General features: G+C 41.4%; 1 protein-coding gene across 1 annotated transcript; it reads right to left on the bottom strand.

Annotated features, from left to right (window-relative positions):
* SKA1 (spindle and kinetochore associated complex subunit 1) lies at positions 1–27036 on the bottom strand. Its single transcript, XM_032422762.1, has 8 exons — positions 26682–27036; positions 14244–14323; positions 12646–12744; positions 9635–9759; positions 8000–8097; positions 4969–5106; positions 1401–1570; positions 1–580 (listed from the first exon to the last, which is right to left on the bottom strand). The coding sequence occupies exons 3-8, from the start codon at positions 12731–12733 to the stop codon at positions 432–434; spliced, it is 768 nt and encodes a 255-aa protein (XP_032278653.1). The 5' UTR covers positions 12734–12744; positions 14244–14323; positions 26682–27036; the 3' UTR covers positions 1–431.
* Between the last annotated feature and the right edge of the window lie 610 nt (positions 27037–27646).

The raw sequence follows: 27646 nt of genomic DNA on the forward strand, positions 1-27646 counted from the left end.
TGTGAGTTCAAGCCTCGCATTGAGCTCCATGCTGGGTGTGGAGACTACTTAAAAAAAAGAAAAAAAAAAAAGGAGCCTGGGTACGCTTGACCTGATCTTCTTGACCTTTTCCTTCCATTATCACATGTGTATCTGTCTTACTGAGGTCTACAGCACTGTCACTAAACACAAAAACTAACCATGAATATTTTTTAGTTCCATTATATGCCCAGCACAGAGGCTCATGTGGTAGGGGGTTAAATATGTGCTGAAAGAAAGTGAATTTTAAAATATATATGCTTTACTTACTAAAACGTTTCGTTTTTATAGGAAGCTAGAAAAGAAAATGAAAAAGCCAAAGAAATTTTATATATAAAGAAATTACATATAAGGAAACTATGTGAGTGGCCTCTACCCCCTATTGTTAGCGAGTTCAAAAGATCCCACGTGCTTCAGGTTATAACGTATCGGGTAAGGCCCCCTCCTCGGACCTCTGAGAGCCTCCGGCAGTGTCGTAAGATATTCAGGATCACGTGAAAGCGCTTGTCAGCCTTCAGAGCTGTGAACTCCTTTATGTCAGCTTCCACTATGAAATAATGACCTGAAAATGAAGATATTAGTACTAATTTTCATTAAGGACAACTTTCAGGATGAGACTTTAATGCACTAGATTTGTGAACATGAATAACATTGATCGTTTTTATTATCATTAGGCACCCAAAGTTGAGAACAGGTATTCTTGCTAAAATGATTAGTATTCTCTCAACTGAAGTTGCATGTTTACTGTAGCATTTTAGAAACGTAGCCCTGCTTATATTACTGGCTATCTGTTTGTATCTTCTAAAAAATTGACTTTTCAAGAGGAAATATGGGATAGTGGTTAAGAGAATGAAACCCCCAGCAGCTCTGTCCCTTAACTGGCTGACGTTGGGCAAGTAACAGACGCTCTCTCTGCCTAATCTGCAAAATGGGGGTAACCGTACGTACCTCATAAGATGTGAGGACTAGACCTCTCAATACACTATCTGTCGAATGGTAAGTGCTATATAAGCAGGACCAACTGTTTTCAGTACTACTCTAATTCTAAAAACACTGGGTATAGTTTCATAATAGACTCTAAAGCAGCATTTCTCTACCTTGGAACTACAGACATTTGGAACTAGTTCTTTCTTTCCGTGGGAGCTGTCTTGTGCATTGTACTCAAGTCTACTTTTAGTCTCCAGATGCCAGTAGCACCCCCAGCCCTAGTTGTAACAATCAAAAATATCTCCAGCGATGGAGAAAAATGTGCCCTAGTGGGAAAACCACTCCTGGTTAAGAACTACCTCTCTAGATTCAGAATTTTCCAGAATTCATCTTGTTTCTCACGATTTAGTTACACTCCAATTGACATGCACACCTATGTATGCTATCATTTTTACCTTTGGTATCCTTTGTTTCTTCGTCAATAAATCTGTGATAGAGATTTCTGGCCACGGAACTCATTGACTTTTTTGGTTGATGTAGGATCTTATATTTACTAACCACCGCCTTGTTGATTTCTTTAATAACATCATTAATTTGACAATAAGTTAAGCGAGATTTCATGTACCTGCAAATAAACATATGATTAATTTTTAAAAGAATCATTTTACAAAATTATTTACTTTGAAAAATGTTTATGTATGACGACTTTATACAGAAGCAAAGCTATTAGAACTCCTCATAGAAAAAAAAAATGTATAGGGGCACCTGGGTGGCTCACTTGGTTGAGCATCCAACTCTTTTCAGCTCAGGTCATGATCTCAGAATTGTGGGATGGAGCCCCACGTCCAGCTCCACAATCAGCATGGAGTCTGCTTGAGATTTTCTCTCTCCCTCTCCCTCTGCCCCAACCCCCTGCCAAAATAAATAAATAAATAAATCTTTTAAAAAAATGTGTATCAACTTCCAAATAAACCAGACATATCTCAACAGCTGAAAATTTATTTATTTATTTATTTATTTTTTAAAGATTTTATTTATTTATTTGGCAGAGAGAAACACAGCGAGAGAGGGAACACAAGCACGGGGAGTGGGAGAGGGAGAGGCAGGCTTCCCGCGGAGCGGGGAGCCCGATGCGGGGCTCGATCCCAGGACTCTGGGATCATGACCTGAGCCAAAGGCAGACGCTTAATGACTGAGCCACCCAGGCGCCCCAACAGCTGAAAATTTAAATAGAACCACAACGTATCTTAACTTCCCTATTTCTATCTGGATGTATTCATCTCCATTCTCTGCCTACAGAGAATGTACTTAAATTAGAGAGGAAGAAGGGTAACATCAATTTAAAATAGGGTCTCAAATACTACAGTTTAAAATAGGGTCTCTTGCTGGTTAACTGCAAGACAGAAGCTTATTTAAACATTTTTAAATGTTTGTGAGCAAGGGAAAGAAACATTTAAATATTAAATAAATTACATAACTTATACCACTCTGGTTTTTTGCAAACTTATCTGTTCTGAGAAAGAAAAAAAAAGAGGAGGAGGAGGACGGAAGATGGACAACAAAGGCCACAGCAAAGATGGCAGCTCCGATCAGGACAGAGAGCCAGCTGAGCAAGATGGCAGAGGAAAGGGTCTGGGGGCGAGCTGCGGGGCGGAGGGGAGCCAGTGCACAGCTCTGGGCTCTACCCCCTCAAGCACTGGTCTTTCTCTAAATCCACTCTTCCAATCCCATCTCCCTCTTGCCATCCTCCCAGTCACCACACAGTCTTAGAATATAAAAATAGAAGACTCGATTTCTCTGTACATACCAAAACCAAAACTCAATGATCTGCCTCCGTTTTTCCCTTCAACAAACTGTGGATTCAGTATGTGAAACTCTGCCCTTCACCTCTCCTCAGAGGGGCAGTTTCCTAATCAACTTCCATAATATAAAATAATATGTGAATATGTTTAAAGGAAAATGTTCATATTAACCAAGAAACATTCATTTTCATTATTCTCTTCTTTTATTTAAGGATCTTATTTGAGAGAGGGAGGGAGGGAGGGGGAGAAAGAGAACACAAGTGCGGTGGGGGGAGTGGGAGAGGGAGAAGCAGGCTTCCCGCTGAGCAGGGAGCCCGATGTGGGGCTCGATCCCAGGACCCTGAGATCATGACCTAAGCCGAAGGCAGACACTTAAATGAGTCACCTAGCTGCTCCTATTCTCTTCTTTTCTAAATTCATTTTTGCCGCTGTTCCCACAAACTGTTGATCCCACAGCTCCCCACAAAGCAATTCCTTTAAATCCTCTGAACTATCACCTTAATTTCAATACCCCCCCCCCCCCTCTGCCAATGTTCTCTACTTTAACTCAACCCTCAGTATTTACTTTTTAAAGATAATAAATAAAAGCCCCATGTTTGGAATATATTCTTCCTTATCCCAATTGTCTAAGTTCTCCCATGCAGTAAATAACCCCTTAAATTCAAAAATGAATACTCTACTATGACTATCCTAATTTCCTTCCTTTATGTCTTCTTGGAAGCATTTTATAAAAGCCCATCTACTCCACTGTTCCTCACAGACATTTGCTTTTCTCTTTGGCTCAGCCAATGAGCAACAAAAATAACATTTAAAAAACTGAGTATCATCAAACAGAATTTTCATGAAAATAAAGCTACCATAAAAGAAATCACTGACAAAAAATAAAGATTAAAGAGAAAGGTCGGTCTCATTTTGATGAAATACAACACAACTAATAAGCCCAAGTTTACAATAATAGTTAACAATGGCAAAATGCTCATAATAAAAAAAGTAAGTAAACTGTATTGACAGTGTAACCACATTGTTGTAATAACAATCAGAAACAACCTATTATATATGTGAAGTTAAATAAAATCTGGAAGGAAATACTCCCATTTTATCTGGGTGGTAGAATTACAGATGAGTTATTTTCTGACAACTTGTTCTGACAAGTTATTACTTATATAATAAAAACATAACAAGAAATATAACAACATAAAGCCAAGAAGTTAGGCAAAGCCCTGGAATGATGAGTTTCCGGGGCACCTGGGTGGCTCAGTTGGTGAAGCGTCTCTGACTCCTGATTTCAGCTTGGGTCGTGATCTCAGGGTCATGAGATTAAGCCCCACATGGAGCCCTACACGGGGTTCTGTGCTCAATGGGGAGTCTGGTTCTCTCCTTCTTTCTCCCTCTCTCCCTCTGCCCCTCCCCCTGATCATACTCTCTCTCTAAAATAAATAAATCTTTAAACAAACAAACAGGAGTTTCCATAATGGGCTCTCCATCACTGTCTTCTGTAAAGAGCAAAGCAGACCTCCTTCCAGGGAAGGTATCTTGTCTTACTCACCCCTGTACTGTTCTCCTCAGTGACCCAGAGCCTGGAACAGAACACAGACTCAAACAAATGTGTGGCATAAGTTGAGGAACAAATGGAAACCAAACAGACACAATACCCACCATTCTAATTCTCAAAACTATATAGCACAGTTTCCTTAAAATTACAGCAAAACTGAGGCTACTTTAATTAATTTATTTTTTAATTTTGTTTATTTATTTGAGAGAGAGCACGAAAGAGCACAAGTGGGAGGAGGGAGAGGGACAAGCAGACTCCAAGCTAAGCGTGGAGCCTGATGCAGGGCTTGATCTCATGACCCGGAGATCATGACCTGAGCTGAAAACAAGAGTTGGACACTTAACTGACTAAGCCACCCAGGCGCCCCAGGACAGCTACTTTTAAAATGTAACTGGATAAATCTGTATCACAAAATGGTCCTGCAGAGGACTCAGCAATAAACTGACCCATCTCTAGATCTTGCTATGAAAAGAGCTTTAGACCAAATAAAAACCATGATTTTAAGCCTCTTCAACAAAGATTTCCTGCATTTTCATTGTATAAGACTTTGAGAAAAGATCAATATTTGAACACAGCATGCTATGAATATAATCAAGCTTTAGGATTTAAACATTCATGTATGTTGACCATTAAAGAGTTGAATGTTAAAATTTTATCTTAAATACTTACGCTGGAATGCCATTAAATTCATCAGAAGTTATAAACAGCATTTCTTTAATACTTCTTTGTTCTTTTGGGGGCTTCTTTGTGGGTACAGGTTCCTCAGCTTTGACTGGTTCTTCAGGGTCAAGATCTGACACATTAGCACTGCAGACAGAGATGCACAGATGTATAAGGGATCATCAGAATTTCACAGCATACTAGAAAATCTTCCCAACTAAAAATAATCAGTTAACAAATACAAGTTTCATCTTGTTAAAATAATTTTGTAGTTAACATTTTTTGCTGCCCCCACTCCTATTGTTCATGAAGATCCGAATAGTGAAGAGAATGCTGAAAAATTAAGTCCCCGAATCTTCAGTAATAGAATTATAATTTACATACCCAAAACATGGGTGTATGCAGTACCCAGGCTAAACATCTTCATCAGTTACCCACCGGCTCCTCAAAGTCAATACGTGCGAAGTCGAACTTATCTTAACCACTAAAGAGCTTCTCTTCCTGAATCCCTAATTTTGGACATAGAAACATTAGTCCTCTTATACTTCTAATTTTTCTAATTTATCCCACTGGTTGTTAGTATCAGTCCCTGCCTGTTACAGACTCATTTTAGTTGCCAGCAATGAGCATGGCACTCTTGGATTCAGTCCTACCCAATTTCTGGAGTCAGTGAGAAGCCTAATATAGCTCCTACCCCACTAGCTGAGAGTGTAGAAATAGGCTGTAGCTTCTGGGTTATTTAGCTGCCAGGGAAGGAACAGACCCTCGCTGGCAGCAGCAAGTGAAGCCATACCGGCTCGACTGCTCCAAAAAAGAAATGGGGTACAGGAGACAGAGTAGATCCAACCCAAAAGCAAGTGAAGGGAATCCCAAGAAAGACAGGGAGGTGAGATCCCAAGATGACAGCTGAGCACCAGACTCAGGGCAACCAGTCATAGTGCCTAAGGCGCTATGCCTGCGGATGGCCATGCTGTAGGTTGTCAAGATGAAGAAGCCCAATGCTACGGTACCATCAACCCTCCATGAGTATGAGACTTCATGGTGAGCCTGGCTGACTCTTAGCTGTACTTGCTTGTCTTCACCAGATGCTAAGGAAGCTCCTGATTTTTTTCTTCATGCTCTGCTGTATCAGCTGAAAACCATTTCAACCTAGAGAAAGGTTCTGCTTTGACCTTGGCTGAAAACTGAAGCTAAGCCATAGTGAGGTCAGGAGAAGAAAAACTCCTCCTATTCCCCAGGCCATATTCCTGCTGGATGTCCGATGTCCAGCTCACACTACAATCCTGGCAGATGTCCTGTGGTGACCTCTGTTCCTAGCATTCATTCATGACCTCGCCCACCATTTTCTCTTCTTGCAGGGAAACTGCAGGGGACCCTGACCATGCCAGGCACTCTGCTGAGCTTATCTTCTTCTGGAGAACTTCAACCATCAGCAGTAATGTGACTCTTCTCCTACTCAGCAAGCCTCGTGCCTTCCTTAATCTGACTGGTAGACACATCGACGTTTGTTTTACTCTTCTTCTTTAATTTGCACAAATAATGGTTAGTCACTTTTCTGTATATATAGGATACATTTCAAACGTTAAAAAATTTTAAGTTACGCATGGAATGTTTTTACACCTTTGGAACCCCCTCTTAGAAATGTAACTTTGGTGGCAGAAGCCTGGAGAGCGGGGAGTAGTGGAACCATGGAGGGACAAAACACAGGAGCGCTCAAAGCACAAAGACGAACGATGATGGAAGATCACACTCAGAGCCAGCCAATGAGAACGGAAGGGAGGGCTGGGACAGACAAAACCCCGCAGAGGCAGCGTGCACAGCTGAGGGCTACAGAGAGAAAGACGGGCGGAAGGTACCCAGTTGCTGTCCAGGGGACGGGAGGAAGGCAGCAGGCATGGCGGTGGCCAACAAGGGCCTGGTCGGCTTGGCCTCAAACACGCAGAGCTGGGAGGACAGCTCATGTATTAGGCCCCCGGCAAGCAGCAGAGGTCCCGTCAGGGCTGGAGCCGGACATCTGTGAGCACTGAGCACGGTGGAGGGGGCGTGAGCCACACACAGCTTTAGGAGACGCCCGCAGTTTAAAGGAGGGCAGAGAAATGGGAGGTGGCCAAGTCAGGGCTGCGGGCTGCCAACGGAGCGCTGCGGCAGAGCAGAGCTCAGCACTTCCAACACAAAGAGACACAGAAAGACAAGCTGAAAAGAAAGATCAGGGCTGAGGGGGAATTTCTGGATCGGTTTCCGAAGTGTGGTAGTACGAGCAGCCCAGGGACAGGCCGAGCGGCTCTGGGGAAAAGAGGAGGAGCGAACATATACTGGTGGGGGACACACGGGGGACACTAGTTTGAGGGGGGAAAGCAAAGCTAAGTGTTTTGTTCCTGTGGCTGTTTTTAAGATGGGACGTTTATTAAGCTTATTTTTACCCTAAGACAGTGGTTCTCAAGGATCAGGGGAGAGTGTGTCCCCCAGAGGACATATGGCAATGTGAGGAGACATTTGTCACAGCTGGGAAGGGTGGGGGAATGCCAGTGACAGCTAGCTGGTAGGCAGAGATCAGGGGTACTACCAAACATCCTCACTGTCCTCACAACAAAGAATTATCTGGCCTAAGATGGCTGAGGTTGACAAACTCTGCTCTGAGGAAAAGAAATGAGAAAAAGTGGGAAAAGAGAGCCAAGCAGACACTCGCCCGTGGGAAAGGAGCGACATTTTCCGCAGAGGCAGCAGGACAAGAAGACTGGGGGCGCCTGGGTGGCTCAATCATTAAGCATCTGCCTTCGGCTCCGGTCATGGTCCCAGGATCCTGGGATCGAGCCCTGCATCGGGCTCCCTGCTCAGCAGGAAGCCTGCTTCGCCCTCTCCCACTCCCCCTGCTTGTGTTCCCTCTCTCGCAATCTCTCTCTGTCAAATAAATAAAATCTTTAAAAAAAAAAAAAACACATAATCACTAACAAAACCACAAGTCCATGAGAAAGCAGAAAGAGTTGAGGTGTTTAATAGTTTTATAAATGCAGACAGCAGGAATAATTATAAATACACTTACGAGTTCTGGCTTACTGTTACTTGAGGCAAATGGGGAGGAATGTTTTCTTTGAGATGCTCCACATCTTTATAATCCTCTTCAAGAGATTCACAGAGTTCCTGAAATTTAAAGAAAATGCTCCCAAGTAAGTGTCTGTCCTGCCTGTGTGTTTTAAGACCTTATAAAGAGCATGAAAGACTCACTCACAATCATAATGACTGGGGGTGTTTAGAACACAGAAGAGGTGGAAAAGCACTGACTGCAGCAGTATTTTTTTAAAAACCCTTTGGTTTCTAGAGCTCTTTTTGGATGGCAAGATAGTAGCTTTCTCTACTGGTTTTCAGAGAACGACTGTTATAATCACATTACAACAGGGAGGGTTGACATTTAACTGCAGCCTTGGAAAGCAACTAAAAAATGTATGAAGGATTTATGTTTGTCATTCTGGTAAATTGCTTTTGTTGACTTAACAAACATTCCCCAGTGTTATCTGTACAACAGCTCCAGGGGGAAGTGCGTGCCTGGAGCGCGTGTATGAGAACCTACTCAGAACAACTTCCATTGCACATACTCTAGCTTAATGGAAATTTCCACTGGATCATAATTGCTTTGTTTTTGTTTTGTGTTGTCTTTAGTTTACCTTTCACTAGAACTTGACACTATGAACTCATGCAAATTTATTAAGAAAAATACTCTACACCTTTGGATTCCTGTCATCTGACTCTCAATCATAAGAACAAAAATTCTAAATAGTCTTCAATTCTGAAGTAACATTCTCTAGGCCCACACTTAACCGTGGGCACTCTTGGGTAGGTTAGAACTGAAACTAATATTGGCTTCTGTTTTGAATTTATAGGATGTCTTTCTTTCAAAGAGATGAATGATGTTCATAGCCACTAATTTCATTTCAACTAGTAATAGGATAGACATATTCATGCCCATTCCTATAGCTGAAAAGTCTTTACAGACCTTAAGGATTATAAGGCTGGAAGGGACCATGGAGGCCACCTTGTTCAATCCCACGGAACACATCAGCAGCTCTAATAGCATGAGGTAACTACGTACAGGTTGCGTATTTTCCCAGAAGTACACAAGCACTTTCATTAGCTTAGTCAGTTAGAAAGCTTACTTAGAACAAAATGGTGTGCGACTGAGACTCAAGTGTTTCTGTACTTGAGAATCCTTACATTTTATAGAACAGAAATGCAGAATAGAAGGGACCTAAGAAATAGTTCGGTATGACTCATTATTTTCCAAACGAGGACCACAAGACCCGAAGAGGTAAAAGGTCTTTCTCAGGGTGACAGAAGGTGCTAAGGGCAGCCAGGGTAAGAATCTGCATCTCCTTGCCCCAGGGTAGGTGCTCCTGACACACCACTCTACCAAATCACTTGTTTAAATTAAACCTACCAAAAATTATTTAGGATATCTTCCATTTTAGTACAGTTCAATTTCATTGGCAACCAGCATAAAGAAACACCTGTGGAGCTCTGGAGTCCTTTATACTAAGAAGATACAATGCAAATGGCACTCTATACCATTAGTAATTTAAAAAGGTAAGAACATCTTAAAAATTTAAAGAATCCTTCAGAATCCCCTGGTGATGACGGAGTTTGTATCTATTGCCCTTTCATTTCTTTACTGGAAAAACATTACCTTGAGTGAATGGTTGGTTTGTTCTTGATATTGAATCTCCAATTCCAATTTATTTAGAAGTTCATTTACTACAATGATTTCATCTCCTATTTTATCTAATGTAGTCCTCAAGGTAGGTTCCTGACCTATTAACAGACAAAGAGGGAATGAAAAATAAGTATACAGAAAAGTATTAGCATACTGTATTCTTTAACTCAGTTGTTCCCAATTAAACTCTTGGACCAGAGCTTCACTTTAGAGAGACACTTAGGGAGGAGATAGGACTCTTGTTTCAGCCCCTAGGACCTGTCTCCATGGATAATCTTAAGACCTCATTTCTAAGTAATACGATAGAGAAGGAAGAGAGAGATAAGTACGAAGTGTCCCCTGAGTCTTTTGATTTTGGCAAAGTCTCCTACTATGATAAAACACCTAGAAATGTTAGATTAAAACAAACAAACAAACAAAAAAAGCTTCTACACGCAGAACTGAGCTTTCATGAGAATAAGGTAAGTCTCAAGGGCTTCAGCATGAAGACAGACCTGCAGACCGGCAGGATGTGGGAGTTGAGGCTGCAGCAGCCCTATCTGGGGGTGCAGAGGAAACCTGGAGAGAGGAGTTTGCCAGTCTCAGCAACACAACACATTTGGTTTTAATGGGGGCAAGAACTAAGGCTTTTGTACTTCAGAGCACAGGGTGTTGGAAGTGAGAATCCCAAACGAGGCTTCTTCATGGAATAAACCTTCAGTTAAAGTGCACACCTCAAAATTCTAATCGCTGGCCAGGGAGAGGAGCTTGTGTTTTGGACAGGCTCTCAAGGGTGTGTGGAAGATGGGGGAGAGTTTCCCTTCAGAATTTGTAGTAGTGGCTTGGGATGCACCTGGGTTTGAGATTCATATTTACACTATTTACTAGTCCTAAGCAGAAAAAGTAACATAAAAAGTCACAGGCTGGTACTAAGCCTGGGGTGCTTGACAGAAACAAACACCAGGCATTTATAAAGTAGCATGCTCTCATACTCCCAACCCCCTCCTGGCACCCCTCTCTAGTTCCATAGATTTGAGGATGGGAAAACCAGAGTCTCCTCCCTAGAAATAAAAGAAGTAATAAAAAAAATTTTGTTTTAAAGAGCAGATCAAAAGCACAAAAGAAAAACTATCCTCATAATCAAATCTTTCCTTCTTTATTTCTAGTAACCAATGAAATACACATAAGTAAAGGCACAATTGGGGAGACAGGGGGGAAAAAAATAAACAAAAACACAATTTGACTATATCTGTAGATTATGGAGGCTGTAGAGTGAAATGGCCAGAAGGTCCAAGACCTAAAGCCAGAGACACCAGCACCTACCTCAAGGTTACTGTGAAGATAAGCGAGACAGTACATATAAGATGGGTTGAACACTGTGCCCGGAATCTGGTAAAACACTCAATAAATGCTAACTACTATTCATCATCATCATCATGACAAGCAGCATATAATTCTATCTAATAGGGCAATATTAATTGCATTTGACAGTAGGTTCGTAACAACTAAAAGAAATTAGTAAGTAAATTAAGTGTACGGATGTCTCTATTGAGATTAATTTATAGGGAGTAAATAACTAGTTTGGATACACTGGTATCTCAAATAATTTTAGTCACCTAAATTTTAGGGCCTTGTCTACTGATTTATAGAAACATAATCAACTGAGCAAATACAATACTTTTAATAGAAGTAATCTAGTAAATTACTCCAGCCAGAGTGGCAAACAAATTACTGGGCTCTACTAAATAAGCTATGGAACCAAAAAGACAAATCATTCTCCCCACATACAAATGATGGTTACTGAGTGTGTAGTGATCTAATAGTTCACATTGCTTAGGCCAGTCCTCATGCTTTGGTGGGGTCATTTGAATTCAAGGTTTAGTTGTTTTATAGGTCTCTAAATTTTATCTGTTTATCCCACAGGAATCATGTCCCTAGAAAGAGAAGCTAAACAAGACTAGTTATAGATGTCCTTTCTGCGTTACTGAATAAAAGTGGCATAGAAGTAGAAAGAGTACTAGACTGGGAATCAAGATACAAAACTGTAGTCCCAACCGACTACCTAGGAGATAGGGGAGCTGCGCAAGTCACTTGACTTCTGAGAGTCATGTGTGAAATGAGGGAGCTGGAGAAGATGAACCCACAGTCCCTTCAGCTTTAACTTTCTACAGAGAATGTGAGCCGTAAACTGTATAATGGATGATGTTCCTTTACTGGAGGTTCTCAACAAGAGATGAAGAATATCAAAGTCCCTAGAAGGACATGTATAATTCGAAAGGGCATTTCAACATTATAATTTCATATTTTAAAAAATTTCTTAAATTACCAATTCATAGTACAAACTACACTGAACTTCACCACAATTTTCCCAGCAGGTAGAATTCTGCCTATAAATAAATCTTAAGCTCTCCTAGAATGGACCCAGGAGCTCACAATTTTTGTAAACAATATTTTCCCAGACTTGACGAGGATCACCCATTTCTTTGCACTGTCATTGCCTCATCCTCTCTCAGCACTTCAAAATATTCTGGAAGATGGTTACAACCTCCAAGCTTCTGGACATTAGAAGAACTGGACATTTTCAATCAGTTGTTTCCTAGTCATATATAACGATAAGCTTCCTCCAAAGTAGGCTGGAGATGGATAATGGGCTATTTTTACCTCTGTGGGTCTTTTCCACTTCTATTTTTATTCCTTACCTTTCAGTATCTCCACTTAGCTTTAACACCACAAATGCCTGATAACCTTCAAATCTTCCTATTGTGTCTTGTGTATCTCAGAAAAACACAAGCAATTAAGTCTAATTAATATCCACTTCATTGTTCAATATAACTTACATTTTAGTACTCTGCAATATTCAAAATATTAATGCTGGAGTGCTTCAAAAAACCACTATTTGAAAGTTAAAATTACCTTTCACTTCACCAGGCATAAGATAGTCAAAGTGGAACAATAATTAAAATGCATTTTATATCTACGACGTCAGTGGAATCTGTCCTACTTACCACAATTTCTCAGTGACAGAGTTCTTTTAATGTTGGCAATCTTTTCATTAATATGAGAGCATAATTGTTCCAGATCTGAGGAGGCCATCCTTTAAGCCTCTGAAGAAAAAAAAAAAATAAACATTTACAAAAACAGAAAGGACAAGTTTCTGTTTACTTTCAAAATCCAATACTGGTATTTACCAGTATTGATCAGTAATGTGAGCCAGTAAATGGGCCACAGAGGTGATCCAGTAAATCACATCTTGAAAAGAAAGTACAAAAACTCAATTTCTTTCAATTCTACAAAATTCAGTTTTTAACTAGAGTCTAATACTGACTTGTCTTTGAGCCTTCTGTAATCAACGCATCCCAAACCAAGGTACAGGGGATTTAGGGGGACAAATGCACTATTTATATATAAAGACAAGGCGGAAATTTTCTTTAAAACCGCAAAGTACACATGAATTAAAAAGAAAACACACAGTTAAGTGCAAAGAAACGAGTCCAAGTAAGCATTTCTCCCATGCTGCGGGGGACTGGAGCTTTACGGTTTGGGGTTGATACAGAGGCAGAGGGCGGGGAAGGAAGGGAGTCAGTTATTCATTCCGAGGGTAGGACAGATCTAAAGCATCCACTCCAGCCAACCGAGCGGTGGGAAGAAAAGCCCGGTTCCTTGGCTCCGCATGGCGGCCCCGCGCCCCTACTCCGCCCAAACAATGCCTTCCGTCTGCCTCCGAGGGCAGGACCCCCAACTTCAGATCCCAACCTGGCGCGGGTCCGGGAGCAAAGCGCCACTCGCTGCAGTATCGCGAGCCGTCGAGACCCCAGTCTCGGAAGCCCAGGATCGCGAGACGCGACTCCAGGAGCGAAATTCAAAGTGCCCGCCGGGACCCGGCGCCGCGCAGGCGCACTTCGGCGCTCCCGGAAGGCGGGCAGCTCGAGTTCCGGCGCTCTTGGGGGCCACAGCGGGGCGGGGCCACAGCGGGGCGGGGAAAAAGGCGGGGCTGGGTGGATTGACGCGCAAGGCAGCCGGGGCCAGTGGCCCTCCTGGTCCAGGCGGTCTCGAGTGATCCCAGTCATCTCGTGTCGACTGCTGCCCGGCCAGGAGCCGCGCGCTCCGGGAATCACATGACGAGCTCTAACAGTAGGTCTCCAGGTTGGTGGCACGTTAGAATCACCAGGGACAGCTTTTACAAATTCCAATGCCTACGCTGGACACCAAGTCATTGAAATCAGGCACCCTGCAGGTGGGGTCCACGCCCTAATATTCTAAAAAGCACCCCAGATAATTCCAAAAAGCCCTCCAGTTTGTGAGATTAAGGACAGGGACCTTGTCTTCGTAGAGTTTACAGCCTCTGTAAGGGCATTTACAAATTTAAACTAAGAAAAAGGGTTAATTCTCCCTGTTGGGGGAAAAAAAAAAAAAGGGAAAGTATCCCCGAGCTGGTGTAGCAGCTCCACAGTCATCAACTATCCAGATTCCTTCTGTCTTTTGGCGCCGCCATCCATAGCATCATGCATCTTGACTGTGATGCAAGATGACCCTGACAGCTCCTTCCTCAGATCTTGGTCTAAGGCAGCAGAAAAGAAGAGGCAAGGGTCAGAGGCTCACTTACCAGCTGAGCCACCACCTTTAAAGAGTTTTTTGGAAGCCACACCCAATGGCGTCTCTCTGATTTCCACTGGTCCTTCACATCTGCAAGGGAGACCGGAAGAAAAAAATCATTAATTTTTTTTTTTATTTAGACAGTTACAGTGCATCCTCAACCATATAGGGGTTCGGTTTGTAAGGGAGAAGGAGAGCATAGATTCTGGGTAGGCAAATAGCAACCTTGGCCATTTCTACTTACTACTTTTAAAAAATTTCTGGAAAATTTCAAACTTAAAAAGTTAAAATAGGATAATGAACCCCATGCTCAACCCATCACCCCAGCTTCAACCATTACTAACTTATCTCAAATCTTGTTTCATCTGTACCTCCTCTCCTCTCACCCTTTTCCTACTGGAATTTTTTTTTTCCCTACTGGAATATTTTGAAGCAAATTTCAAATATTGTATCTTTCCATCCAAAAACATTTACATATTTATCTTCTGAAGATAGAAACTCTTTAAAAATTACCACATTAGCATTACCACACACAAATATTTTAACAATTATTTCTGAATAACAAATACCCAGCCAATGTTCAGTTTCCCCTGATTATATCATTTTTTATTTTAAAAACTATTGGTTTGATTTAGAATCCAAATAACAGTTACACATTGTTATTTGGTTGATACATTTTTAATGTTTCTTTTAATTTTGACATACCTACTTATCTAAAGCTAAAGTCCTTTAACAGGAACAAAGCCTTTCATTGTAGGACTAAATGTAAGGCTTCAAATGTAAATATCTAAGAAAAATAACACAGCAACACAAATTCACCCTGTAGCATCAAGGGCAAACATTTTCAGATTATTTCCCAGGAGAAAATAAACAGGAAGACCAAGAGCATAAAGGCATTGAATACAAGAGGAGAAGGGGAAAATGTGAAAAAAAAATATACAAATGAGCAATTAGATTGCACTGCCTGGTTCATATTTCTTCCTAGGTCAGGATTATTTATCAGGATTTCAAGTGCAATGACAGAAATTCAATCCAAACTGACTTAAGCAAGAAAAAAAAAAGACTTTATTTGTCTTATAAAACTGTAAAGTGTGCATGTGTATGTGTCTACAGTTATTGCTGGACCCAGGAACTCAAACATCCAATTAAAGAACCATCTCTGTCTCTCAGTTCTGCATTCCTCTGTGTTGAATCCATTCTCAGGGAGGCTTTCCCTATGGTGACCACTGGTACCTGTAGACTTATACTCTAATAGGTTAGCAGTTCTTGCTTTCTGAACAAGTCTAGCAAAAGCCCCAGGATTTCACCTCATTGTCCTAATTTGGGTCATCTGCCCAGTCTTAAACTAATCAGCATGTTTAGGGGGGTGGAATGGTCTGGTTGGCTAGACATTCAGGAGCTGGGAGTTAGGACAATCCTACCCAAAATACAGGGTCCGAGAGTAGGACAGAAGTGGTTTCTGAAACATTACTTTCTGGAGAAGGAGCACAAGTTGGGAAGGGTTGTTTTGAACAAAAGTTTGCTGGGGAAAAGCAAGAGTTCAGGGTGATGATGATTTCTCATTGGCTGAGCTGCAGAAATAGTTGATTTCTCCTAGGGGATACAATGTATATCTTTCTCTGCTGGGGCCTATAATTGATGATTCTTTCCTATTGGTGATTCTTCTGTTGGGGTCTATAATTGACAATTCTTCTTGTAATTGACATGGAATGGTAAGAATTCCCCTTCTAGCCTCCCTTTATTAATTTTTACAAGAGCAAGATATAAGAAATCGCTGGACTGGTCCTTGCAAGAAATATAAACAAGAATAAAAGCAATGTGAACTCTAGTCTGCAGGGAAAAATAATAACAATAACATCAGGAAACTTTTATTGGATACTTAGTCTAATTCAGGCATTTTACACATATTAACCTGTTTAATCTTCGTAATAAACTTATGAATACTTACAGGGGCGCCTGGGTGGCTCAGTTGGTTAAGCGACTGCCTTCGGCTCAGGTCATGATCCTGGAGTCCCTGGATCGAGTCCCGCATCGGGCTCCCTGCTTGGCAGGGAGTCTGCTTCTCCCTCTGACCCTCCCCCCTCTCATGTGCTCTCTCTCTCATTCTCTCTCTCTCAAATAAATAAATAAAATCTTTAAAAAAAAAAAAAAAACTTATGAATACTTACAATTGTGATCTGTACTTTACAGATGAGGAACTGGGGCTTATCATTAAGTAACTTATCCACGTCAGTATCTCAGAACCTGTCCTCCTTCCCATGATGCTCTGCTGCCTCTCAGGTGCAAGGGGTCAGTCACTCGCTCCCATGTTTTATGCTTCTGAACCTAAAGACTTCCATCATTGTTTAATTCCTTCATGTCATGTATATTACCACATGAACAATTCTAGATTTTTTTATGAATTCTAAGTTTTTGATACCTAACTGATTGTGACAAAATACTTTTATTTGTACTTTTCTTACTTTTGTCTTTTTCTTGCAGCTAGGGGTCAAGTTTAATTTCTAGATGTCCCCAACTCAGAATCAATAAAGGTCCTCATTGTAGCACAAAGATCAAAAATCTCTTTAAGCAATAGGACTCTGCCTTTCTGGGAAGCTCAGGAAATATTTAATCCTCTGGTTTTGCAGTGGATAGTGACAACAAGTTTGGGGACAGTTTCACAGCTGTCCTTTCAGAAGAGGGAAGGCCCGTTGTAATCGATGGGGTGCATTCTGAGATGTGTCACTGATCGGGAATATGTCTGACCCTTTGGGGAGTAATAGCGTTCAAGGCAGATTGTGTTTTTTACATTTCCTATTAAAACTACCCTCCTTTAGCTTGTTTTTAGGAGCATTTTCCAACTGACAACATTAAAATCCAAGGCATATACTCATAATACAGTTCTCACAGGGACCATTTCTCAATTCTCATTATCTGTCATGGCAGCTGAGTTGAATCAACCCAGAAAATCCAACTCCTCACTTTTACAATGTTTCATACCCTAAAATGATTTATACCTCTGGTGGCATTTTTTTGGTTTTGTTTGTTTGTTTGTTTGGTTGGTTGAGGTTGTTTTTTTTTTTTTTTTTGAAACTAGAGAGAAGAGGAAAAAGAAAAAAGCTTCTTACAATTTTCCCCTAGTGTTCTTCCCTCATTTTACAGAGTCTTTATCCAGGGTGTACTTTTTTTTAGTGTTATAGTTAGAGCCCCAATTTCCAGGCCACCAGAGTGCCCTTAACAAAGTCTCAGAGGCATGTAGTATGATTAGAGGCAGGGAAGGAAAGTCACCAGTATGAAAACTACTCTCTGTCTCCCCCCACCCCCCGATGTCTACAATTCTACCCATTAGTGAGAGAGAGGAAGATGGAAAAAAAAATATCAGGAGACCTTTAGGTAGTCCCAGCTCAGTCATTAACTGGCTCTGTGAACTTGAGAAGTAGATGACTTCTGAGATCATGACCAGCTCAAAGCATTTGGGTTTTTTCCTTCTGAAAAGTATTTCCCTTTTCCTGTGACCTGCTTTTAAATATAAACATGACTGGGTGGAGAGTAATGGACTTTTAAGTTAAAAGGGGGGAATTAAGACTATCCCACAGATTTTTCTTTTCCTGCTTCTTAACAAACATCCCCCAAATAAGTTTTTTAAAATCCTCTCCTCCCAAAAAATCACTAATAATTGGCAACAACCAGAGATAATGTAATAAACTTCAAACACTGATGTCAAGGAGGGAAGCAGAAGATTCTGGAGCACAGAGGAAAAGTAGAGGATGGCTTGGCTCCTAATCACACCACCACCCTGAAATCATATTGTAGAGCCCACATATCTATGAATTGAAGGAAATCTGAAGGTTACCAATTGAGGGATACCCTTTCTTTTCCCCCTATCCTTGGTCATCGCTCTCTCCCTGAGTCTAATTTCCCATTGGGAAATGACCCAAAGTTGAGAGTGTTCCTCAAAGGGATGGACTACTACTTGAAATTGTGAAAAGCAGAACAATGGTTCAGTGCATTCGACAATGAAAATGAAAAAAAAGGGGGGAAAGGCAAGGAAAGAAGAAACCATGCAAATATTGATAAAGAAAATGATCTACAGGGATACATATTTAAAAGAATAGGAAGAGGGATGCCTGGGTGGTGCAGCTGGTTAAGCATCTGACTTCTTGGTTTCGGCTCAGGTCGTGATCTCAGGGTCCTGGGATCGGCCCCAGGTTGGGCAACATGCTTGGCCCGAAAGTCTGCTAAAGTTTCTCTCTCCCTCTCTCTCTGCCCCTCCCCCCACTCTCTCTCTTTCTCTCTCTCAAATAAATAAATCTTAAAAAAAAAAGGAATAGCAAGAAATTTTATATCTATATGAACTGTATGTATACTAATTAAAAATAAGACCCCATCAAGAAGAGAGTAAACAGAAACAAAAGAAACAGAACAGAGAACATTAGACTTAAAAATATAAATTAAAGGTCCAAGCAACACCATTACAAAATACATTGAATTACAAATAGCAAGGTATAGAAGAGACGGCACTGAAAATCAAGAGAAAAGCTTAAGATGAACATAGTATATGCAATTGAAGAAAAAGAAATTAAAGAAACACAGAGAAGCCCACAGAAACAGAAGATAGAAATGGTCCAACATGAGGATAATTTGTGTCCTAAATGCAAAGTGCCCCCAAAATGGGCCAGAATATCTGTTTTTTTAAAGATTTTATTTATTTATTTGAAAAAGAGAGAGAGAGAGAGCAAGCACGAGTGGGGTGAGAGGCAGAGGGAGAAGGAGACTCCGCCATGAGCAAGGAGCCCGATGCGGGGCTCCATCCCTGGACTCTGGGATCATGACCTGAGCCAAAGCAGATGCTTAATCACATAATCGACTGAGCCACCTGGGCACCCCGGGCCAGAAGATTCAATAAAGGTGATTACCCAGGAAAAAAAAATTGAGCCTCTAGATGGAGATGCACACTGCATTCCAGGAAAATGTATTAAGGGACACTTTACAGCTATAAATACCCAAGTTAAGTTATTCAACTTTAAGGATAAAGAATGAATAATTTAAGCATTCAGAGGAAAAGCAAACTGACTACAAGAAGGAAAAAATCGGGCTGGCTGGCCTCTCACAATGGCACAGTAACATTTCCCCCCATATTTTTATTTTGAAAAATTTCAAACATACATAAAAATGGAAAGAGTTGAACAACAAACACTCATATACCCTTCACTTAAATTCTTAAAATTTAAACATTTTGCAATTTTGTCCTTCCTATATAGCTATACATATATAGTGGTGGTTTTAAAACTCCACAAATATTATAGTGTATTGCAAATTCTAGGGAGACCACTAACTTTTTTTAAAAAGAAGTATAATTGTTTATTAATAAAAATGCTCAGCTAAACCCAGGGAAAGTAGGAAAAGAGGCCTCCAGCAACATATAGAACATACTTACAAACCTGGCTGATATCAATCCAAATACATCAGTTATCACTTTAAATGTGAATGGGTCTAATTACACTAATTAAAAGAGATTGTCATAGTGGATTAAAAAAAAAAAGACCCGGGCGCCTGGGTGGCTCAATTGGTTGAGCGGCTGCCTTCGGCTCAGGTCATGATCCTGGAGTCCCGGGATCAAGTCCCGCATCGGGCTCCCTGCTCAGCAGGGAGTCTGCTTCTCCCTCTGACCCTCCCCCCTCTCATGCTCTCTCTATCTCATTCTCTCTCTCAAATAAATAAATAAAATCTTAAAAAAAAAAAAGAAAAGACCCAACCATATTTTATCAACAGGGAAACCACTTTTTTTTTTTAAGATTTTATTTATTTATTTGACAGAGAGCGAGCGAGCGAGAGAGAGAGCACGCATAAGCAGGCAGAGGGAGAGGGAGAAGCAGGCTCCCCACTGAGCAGGAAGTCTGAGGCGGGACTCGATCCCAGGACCCTGGGATCATGACCTAAGCCAAACGCCGATGTTTAAACAACTGAGCCACCCAGGTGCCTCAGGAAAACCACTTTAAATATACAGAATCTGATAGATTAAAAGTAAAGGTATGGAGGGGCGCCTGGGTGGCTCAGTGGTTAAGCATCTGCCTTCGGCTCAGGTCATGATCCCAGGGTCCTGGGATCGAGCCCCGCATCGGGCTCCCTGCTCTGCGGGGAGCCTCCTTCTCCCTCTCCCACTCCCCCTGCTTGTGTTCCCTCTCTCGCTGTGTCCCTCTCTGTCAAATAAATAAATAAAATCTTAAAAAAAAAAAGTAAAGGTATGGAGAAAGGTAGGCAATGATAACACTGATTAAAAAAAACTACTTATATTCATTTTGGACAAAGTTGATTTCAGAACAAGGAAAATTATCAGGGATAAAAGGACACTACATAATAATAGAGGGGTCATTCTCCAAGAAGACACATGATCTTAAACATGTACGCACCTAACAACAGAGCATCAAAACATGTGAGGCAAAAACCGATAGAAATAAAAGAAAAATAGGCAAATCCACTTGGAGATTCCAACATCCCCCTGTCAATAACTAATAGATCAAGCAGGCAAAAAAAATCAGTAAAGATAAAGTTTAACTGAACAACCCTATCAATTTGATCTAATTGACATTTATGGAATATTCTGTCAAACAAAAGCAGAATATACATTCTTTTCAAGCTTGCATAGACCATTCACTGCGACAGACCACATTCTGGGCTATAAAGTACACCCTAACAAATTTGAAAGACTAGAAATAATACACAGTATGTTTTTTAGACTATAGTGGAATTAAACTCTTAAAAGTCGTATCTCCAAATGAAATCACATTGTTGGGTTAGGACTTCAACGTATGAATTTTAAAGGGACACAATTCACTATATCATATACACACACACTTTCTACTATGACAGACTAAGCTTTTATGTCTCTGGGTTCTAGAGTCTAGCATTTTAACAGGACAGAATGTGTATATGTAATAAAAGAATAAGGTGAGAAGTCCAGCTGCCTCTGAAAGGAAGGGACAAGGGCACAAATGAAAGAACTTAATATCTTTTCAATAAGAAGAAGAAGAAGGAAATCTTTCTAGCTCACATATTCTAGAGGATGGCTACTGCATTGGGGGCTATAAGGTGTCCAGCCCACACAGTAACAAAGTAGGACTAACCCGTTGCATCCTGACAGGCTGCAGCTAAGCTGACCTCAGCTGACTGGAGATTGGAGCACTGGTTTCTACTAAAAGAGAGGGAAGAAGAGATGTATGAATAGAGCAGCTCTATAGTAAAACATCTCTCCAGCTTTTCACAGAGGTTGTATGTTAGTGTTTTCTGCCATCTGCTTAGTTCACACAAAGGAAAGAGTGAACACACTATATTATTCAGTGTCTTGGCAAAAATAGGATGGGAAAAAAAACCTGGATAATTTGAGGAGAATTTAATAAAGAGGGACTACTTAAAATATGTGGCAGAGTTCTCAGAAGGTAACATTCGATGGTGTGGCTCCCTGGGGTTTATAAGTTAGGGAACATTAATTATCCCTAAGCATGAAGACTGACAGTCCCATGAGTTTGGGGAGGCAGCTCTATGGAAGGGGCCACTTGGCAGGAGCCGTGGTCTCTGGTTAGGTTCCAAGCACCCCTGTCAGGAACTCAGCAGGAAGGAAGCTAGGAGAATAAATATCTGCCTGTATTCTCCTCCCACCTATGGATCTTCTGCAGATAACCCCGACTCCCATTGGCTGGACCCATCCTGAGGCCAGGAGGCAAAGGAAATTCTTGAAGCAGTCCGTATAGGTCAGACCCCCTCAGTCCAGGGTTGGGTGGAAAATCATGGAGAGTGGAGCTCAAGAGGAAGACAACCGACACATACACTTGGATTATGGCATTCACATACTGACATACTTTGTGAATTAGGTAAAATACTTTTTTGAGAACAGGCATCAATATTTTATATATAAATTTTTGAGATCAGGTATTAAGATTACAAAACTCTATCTTTTATTTGACAGGACTTTTCCCAAAGCATTTTAAACACTTAAAAGATATTGTTATATTGGCATTTATAAACTGGGCAGTTTCCAATTCTTGAGGCCGAGAGGAGCAATGCTTGCCAGATTTTCCAGAATCAATTAATTGCAGAAATACCTGCCAATCAGATCTCTAATAATGGGTCAGAGGGAAGCTAGAAAAGACCATTTGTGTACCATTTGTATCAATGTGTTCATTTTGCTGAATATGTTCTAATCTTCTAGAACCAAGGTGTTTTTCTTGCTTACCTTCTTTAAGTTCTTCTCCTTAAGGAAAACTTAGCAATAAAATGAAAACTCAATTAGAATTTCATTTTATTAACTGTCATTATGATGTCCAAATCTATATGATGAGGTGATTTCCATGTTTTAGAAAATCTCTATCTGCCTACATATGACTCAGCAAACAGGATATGTTTATTAAGCTTGTGTAAGCTTTCTATAAAGCTAAATTAATAATAATTTATGTATTTCAAAGATGCTTATAAGATTTTAGAGCTTTACATCGAAGATTTTTCGGACCTCTGGATTTACTTCCAGACCTCCAAATAAACTTCCCAGATAACCTAGGAAATGGTTGAATTACACCAGAAATCTCTCACATGATGTTAAATTACTCTTATAGCAGAGGGGACAAACCCAAGCCCAGTAGATTTACCTTCCCAGTTGCTATTGATGTTTGAGAGAAACTGAGGCCGCCCAGAAGGAGTGTGAGCTGCAGATGAACTTCCCAGAGCCTAGCCACCCTCAGAGGGAGCAGCACAATCAGGCCAACTCAGATGTGCCCACACCACAGCGGCGCCTAAAGGGGCAAAGCACATCCTGACCCTGTCCACAGCTTAGCGATTACACACACATTCTGCAGTTGAGTCGTTCAGCTCTTCCCCCCTCACACCCCAGTGAAGCTGCTCCCAGGACCTTCATTGGTTCAAGTTCCCCCTCTGCCTTTTCTCTTATACCCAGCATGGGTCCCTATACCCCGCTGCCAGACCATGTACTTCCCCTTAATGCCTGCGCCCAGCTGTTCGCCTCCCCTCCCCACTCCACACAAAGCGTTTCCACACCATCCATCCCGTTGTGGGTCAGGTCAACAATCCCCACCCTCCATCATGCTCCACGGGTCTTACCCCACTCTTGGTCATGCCCCTTCCATTCTAGCCTGACTCACTGCCACCCATGGCACTTATGAAATAGTAATGGCACCCTTCTTTGTATCGCTCTCCTCATGCTTGTTGTTTAGCAAAATAGAATTGTGATTCAGCTGATAGGAAGCCAAATCAGGGTTGAATTGTGCATTGCCACCCCCCCCCCCCCCAAGTCATATGTTGAAGTCAAACCTCCACTACCTCAGAATGTGACCTTATTTGGAGATAGAGCCTTTAAAGGGGTAATCAAGTTAAGCTGAGGTCATTACCTGGGCACTAATCCAATATGGCTGGTGTCTTTATTAAAAGGGGATATTTGGACACAGAGACACATATGAAGGGAAGATAAAGCGAAAAGGCACAGGGAGAAAGAACATGGCCACCCACAAGCCAAAGAGAGAGAAGCATGGAACAGATCCTTCCCTCACAGCCCTCAGAAGGTACCAATGGGGCCAATACCTTGATCTTGGACTTCCAGCCTCCAGAACTGTGAGACAACAAATTTCCATTGTTCAAGCCACCCAGTGTGTAGCACTTTGTTCCATCAGCCTTAGCAAACCAATGTAAGATGTAACCGTAAGAAACTGCTACACCATGCCCTGGATTTACTGATTAACTACGACTAAACGGGGCTCTTCCTGGTGATATTGATTTTTTAAAGCCATAAGCTCTAAAGTAAAGGTTGTTTTGTTCCATATATTCTTTTTTAAGAAACAGTAAGAGTGTTCATCTAATTTTTATGTCGTTCCTTAAGAGTTAAGCCTTGAGGTGGAGAAGTTTTGTTCCTTGATGATGCCCAAAGGATGAGATATTACCATAAAATAGAATACTTGATCTGTGTTTGGTATCAACAAGTCTTCAACCAAATCAAAGTTTTACCCAGAACAATGTACATTTGTTGTCTTCTTCAAAGTTGGTAAAACTAATTTTTGCTTTATTGAAATGCTGGTTGGAAGGCACCTTTGCCATGCGGCCACTAGATGGCAGGGCAGCACCATTCTTCTTGAGGCCACAAGCTAAACAAAATGCAAATTCAGGATACCTGCTGGAAAAGTTTATGAAGATAAACTTCACTATCTTCCTTTTCAGCATTAGCTTTTCTTTTATGAAAGTAGCGCATGTTTTTAACTGCAAATCAAAACAACACAGAAAAGTATAGAGAATAAAATCAAAACTCTCATTATTCCACCTGTCAGAAGCAAACACACTGGAGGTCCTGCTCCTGATATAAAATGGCTGAAGTGTGGACCATTCCCAGCATTCTCTATAAACACCCCTGCTCAAGGTTCCCTCCCCTCTCATTGACTATGAATTTCACTCAAACTTAACAGAATCCCAACTCCAATCTAACCCTAACGCCAACACACAATTTCCTTTTGGTTATTTTTAGAGATTTGTTAGCACTCTGGGTGAACACCACTGTGTTCACAGTGCTCACCATAAATACCTAATCTTATTACAGTGGCAGCATCAGGTACTAATCTTGGTAAGATTGATAAACTCTGCCATTTTTAATTATAGGTAAAACACTGACCTGAAGAGACATCACAGAGAAATCAGACTGGTTAAAGAAATAAAACATATGTCACTTTAGGTGGTCAGACATAGGAGGTTTACTTATTTTGGGGTTAAATTGTAAATCTCTGTTTTTTATTTTATTTATTTATTTATTTATTTATTTATTTTTAAAGATTTTATTTATTTGACAGAGAGAAACACAGCGAAAGAGGGAACACAAGCAGGGGGAGTGGGAGAGGGAGAAGCAGGCTTCCACCGAGCAGAGAGCCTGATGCGGGGCTCGATCCCAGGACCCTGGGATCATGACCTGAGCTGAAGGCAGACGCTTAACGACTGAGCCACCCAGGCGCCCCAATCTCTGTTTTTTAAATTAAAATACAGTAACACTGACTTTTTACAGGTTTAGCACATGTATAGATTTGTGTAAATTCCATGACAATCAGGATCCAGAGAAGTTCAATCACCCCAAAACAACTCCTCTGTCCCTCTGTCATCACAACCTAATGGCGTCTAAAATCTATAAATTCTCATGTGGCTTCGTCAGTTACCAGTTCTAACTCCCACAGGACCCAGTCCCCTGGTGCATAACTTCTGCCTCCTCACCACTGCCCTACCTAATTCAACCCAAATCTAGGCATGAACCCTGAATCTTTCACCAAGTTTTTATATTGATTTGCAAATTATAATAATATAAGTAAATGTATTTAATCTTCAATATGATAGAAAGATCCTCAGATTAAAAAAACCCACAATCCAACTATACACAGTTTGAGACACAACCAAACAAAACAGGCCCAAATCTAAAAAAAGAAAAAGAACAGGCTGAATGTGGATGGCATTATCCTTTCAATCTCACCTCCACAATAAATCTAACCCCTTCAAGCCCATAAGCTGTTCTGAATTTAGATTTCAAAGATACTATAGATCTATGTAGGGACAGACATCTTCAGATTCCAGGGGCAAACGCAGAAATGCCGAGCCTCTTTTCCTCCTCCCACCTACTCTCAGGGAAGAGGCAGTAATCCTCCCCTTCAAGACCAATCTCCTACCCTATGTTGACTGTGTAATTAACATCCTCTCCCATAGGATTTATTTTTAAATAAATCTTCCAGCTCTGATCAATTAATCAGCCAATCAGTAAATCATTCAGTACAACTAAATGTCCCTGGCTTTAATCCTTTTGCCTTTAGCACTGTTTTTCACCAACTTTTTTTTTTTTTTTTTTTTTTTTTGGTATCTGCTTAAGATTCTCAATAAAGCCTCTTGGTGAATTTCCTAGCAACATTACCTGCAGCTGGTATGTCTCTCAGTGGCGACAGAGCAGTGCAATACAGCATCTGTTATACCTGGACATTCCATTGCTAAACTATCTCACCACTAGAAGGGAATGTCTGGATTATCTGGCCCATTAGCCATCCTGGTCCTGCCCTTTCACCTGGACTGCCCCACATATGTTCAGGACAGATTTGGAATCCACAACATCCTCCTATGAACCATCATAGTCAGATTTGTTATTGCTTAGAAAAATAGGGTCAGAATTAGAGTTCAGCTGTCAGGAGGGGAACCAGATCAGGAATGGTTTGAGACATATGGTCAGGGCTGACTGGCAGGACTCAACGCTTCCCTGACAAAAGTGCCTTCGTGGCTGTCAGCTTCAAAGGAAAGCCCCGGTTCCTTGGCATGACATACAACTCTACTGTTGACCTGGCTCCTGCCTACCTCATTAGCCTCAGCAACCACCCCTCTTGCCCAGCCGTTGATACCACAGGAACAGCCCTGGTGGTTGCCACGTTGTGCCTCCCAACCCCACCTTGCCAGTACGTACATGCTGTTTGATACGTCTTTGTTCATGATGTTCTTCTGTCCGGATTATTCTTCAGCCCACGAACGCTTTTTGTCCTCCGAATAATTCCGGATCATCTTTCAAAATTTAGCTCAATAAATGCCTCTGCGGGTAATCTTCCTTGACCTCCCTTCAGAGCGAGTCAAATTTTTCTGAACTTTGCATTCCTCTATTATTGATGGTACTTTAAAAAATTACTGAAATTGTTTGATTTCATATCGTCTTTCCAACTACATCGTGAGTTTCTCACGGGAAAGGATGCTGTAGTATTCGTCATAATGGATTTCCCCAGTCTCCACCTTTCCATCCGAACCCGAGAGCGAAGGAGCAAAGGAGACTGGGGGCGTGGCCAATGATGAGGCCAGGACTGCGCAGACTCAGTAATTTGATTCCATGGGAAGTTGTGGGTCTTCGGTTCCCATGGTGACAGAGCCCACTTCCGGTCTCTTACCTCATTCCTGCCAGATCCTGAGATTTCTCCGGCTTTCCCCGCCCCCAGGCTAACCCAGCCCAACTGGACCGCAGTCAGGTCTCCTGTTAAGAGGGGAGCATGCTCTGGTATAGCAAGGGGATTTGACAGATGAGTTCACCACTTAACCCAACAGCAGGAAATATCCCCCACGAGGCAGGTTTAATATATAAATTATGTCTAGAAAATCATCATTTGGGATCTTGAAGGCCCTTCAGTCTCCACGACACCGACACCCGGGAGGGCTGTCGCCTTGTGATGGGGTGTGTATGTCCCAAGGAGGACACAGGGTTGGGAAACAGAGATCTAGGCGCAGAGCTGGCCGTTAACCAGCTTGAGATATGGAACTAGTTATACATCTCGTGGTGCGTGGCCTGTGGATTCTGATGGAGCTGTGGGAGTCATGCCTTTGTTTCTCAGTCTTCTCTCAGTCTTCTACCACTGTTTTATGTGACCAGTTCAACTCTACTTGCTGCCT

The sequence above is a fragment of the Phoca vitulina genome, unplaced genomic scaffold (assembly GCF_004348235.1).
Source record: "Phoca vitulina isolate PV1807 unplaced genomic scaffold, GSC_HSeal_1.0 scaffold27, whole genome shotgun sequence".
Taxonomy (NCBI): domain Eukaryota; kingdom Metazoa; phylum Chordata; class Mammalia; order Carnivora; family Phocidae; genus Phoca; species Phoca vitulina.

What these genes read in the sequence shown, in the direction of transcription:
- SKA1 (XM_032422762.1), bottom strand. Translation starts at nt 12,733, where the DNA reads ATGGCCTCCTCAGATCTGGAACAATTATGCTCTCATATTAATGAAAAG. An exon ending in GTAACAGTAAGCCAGAACTC is followed by an intron (nt 5,107 to 7,999) that starts GTAAGTGTATTT and finishes CTCTGTCTGCAG; the next exon opens with TGCTAATGTGTCAGATCTTG. An exon ending in AGAAACAAAGGATACCAAAG is followed by an intron (nt 581 to 1,400) that starts GTAAAAATGATA and finishes CTTCATTTTCAG; the next exon opens with GTCATTATTTCATAGTGGAA.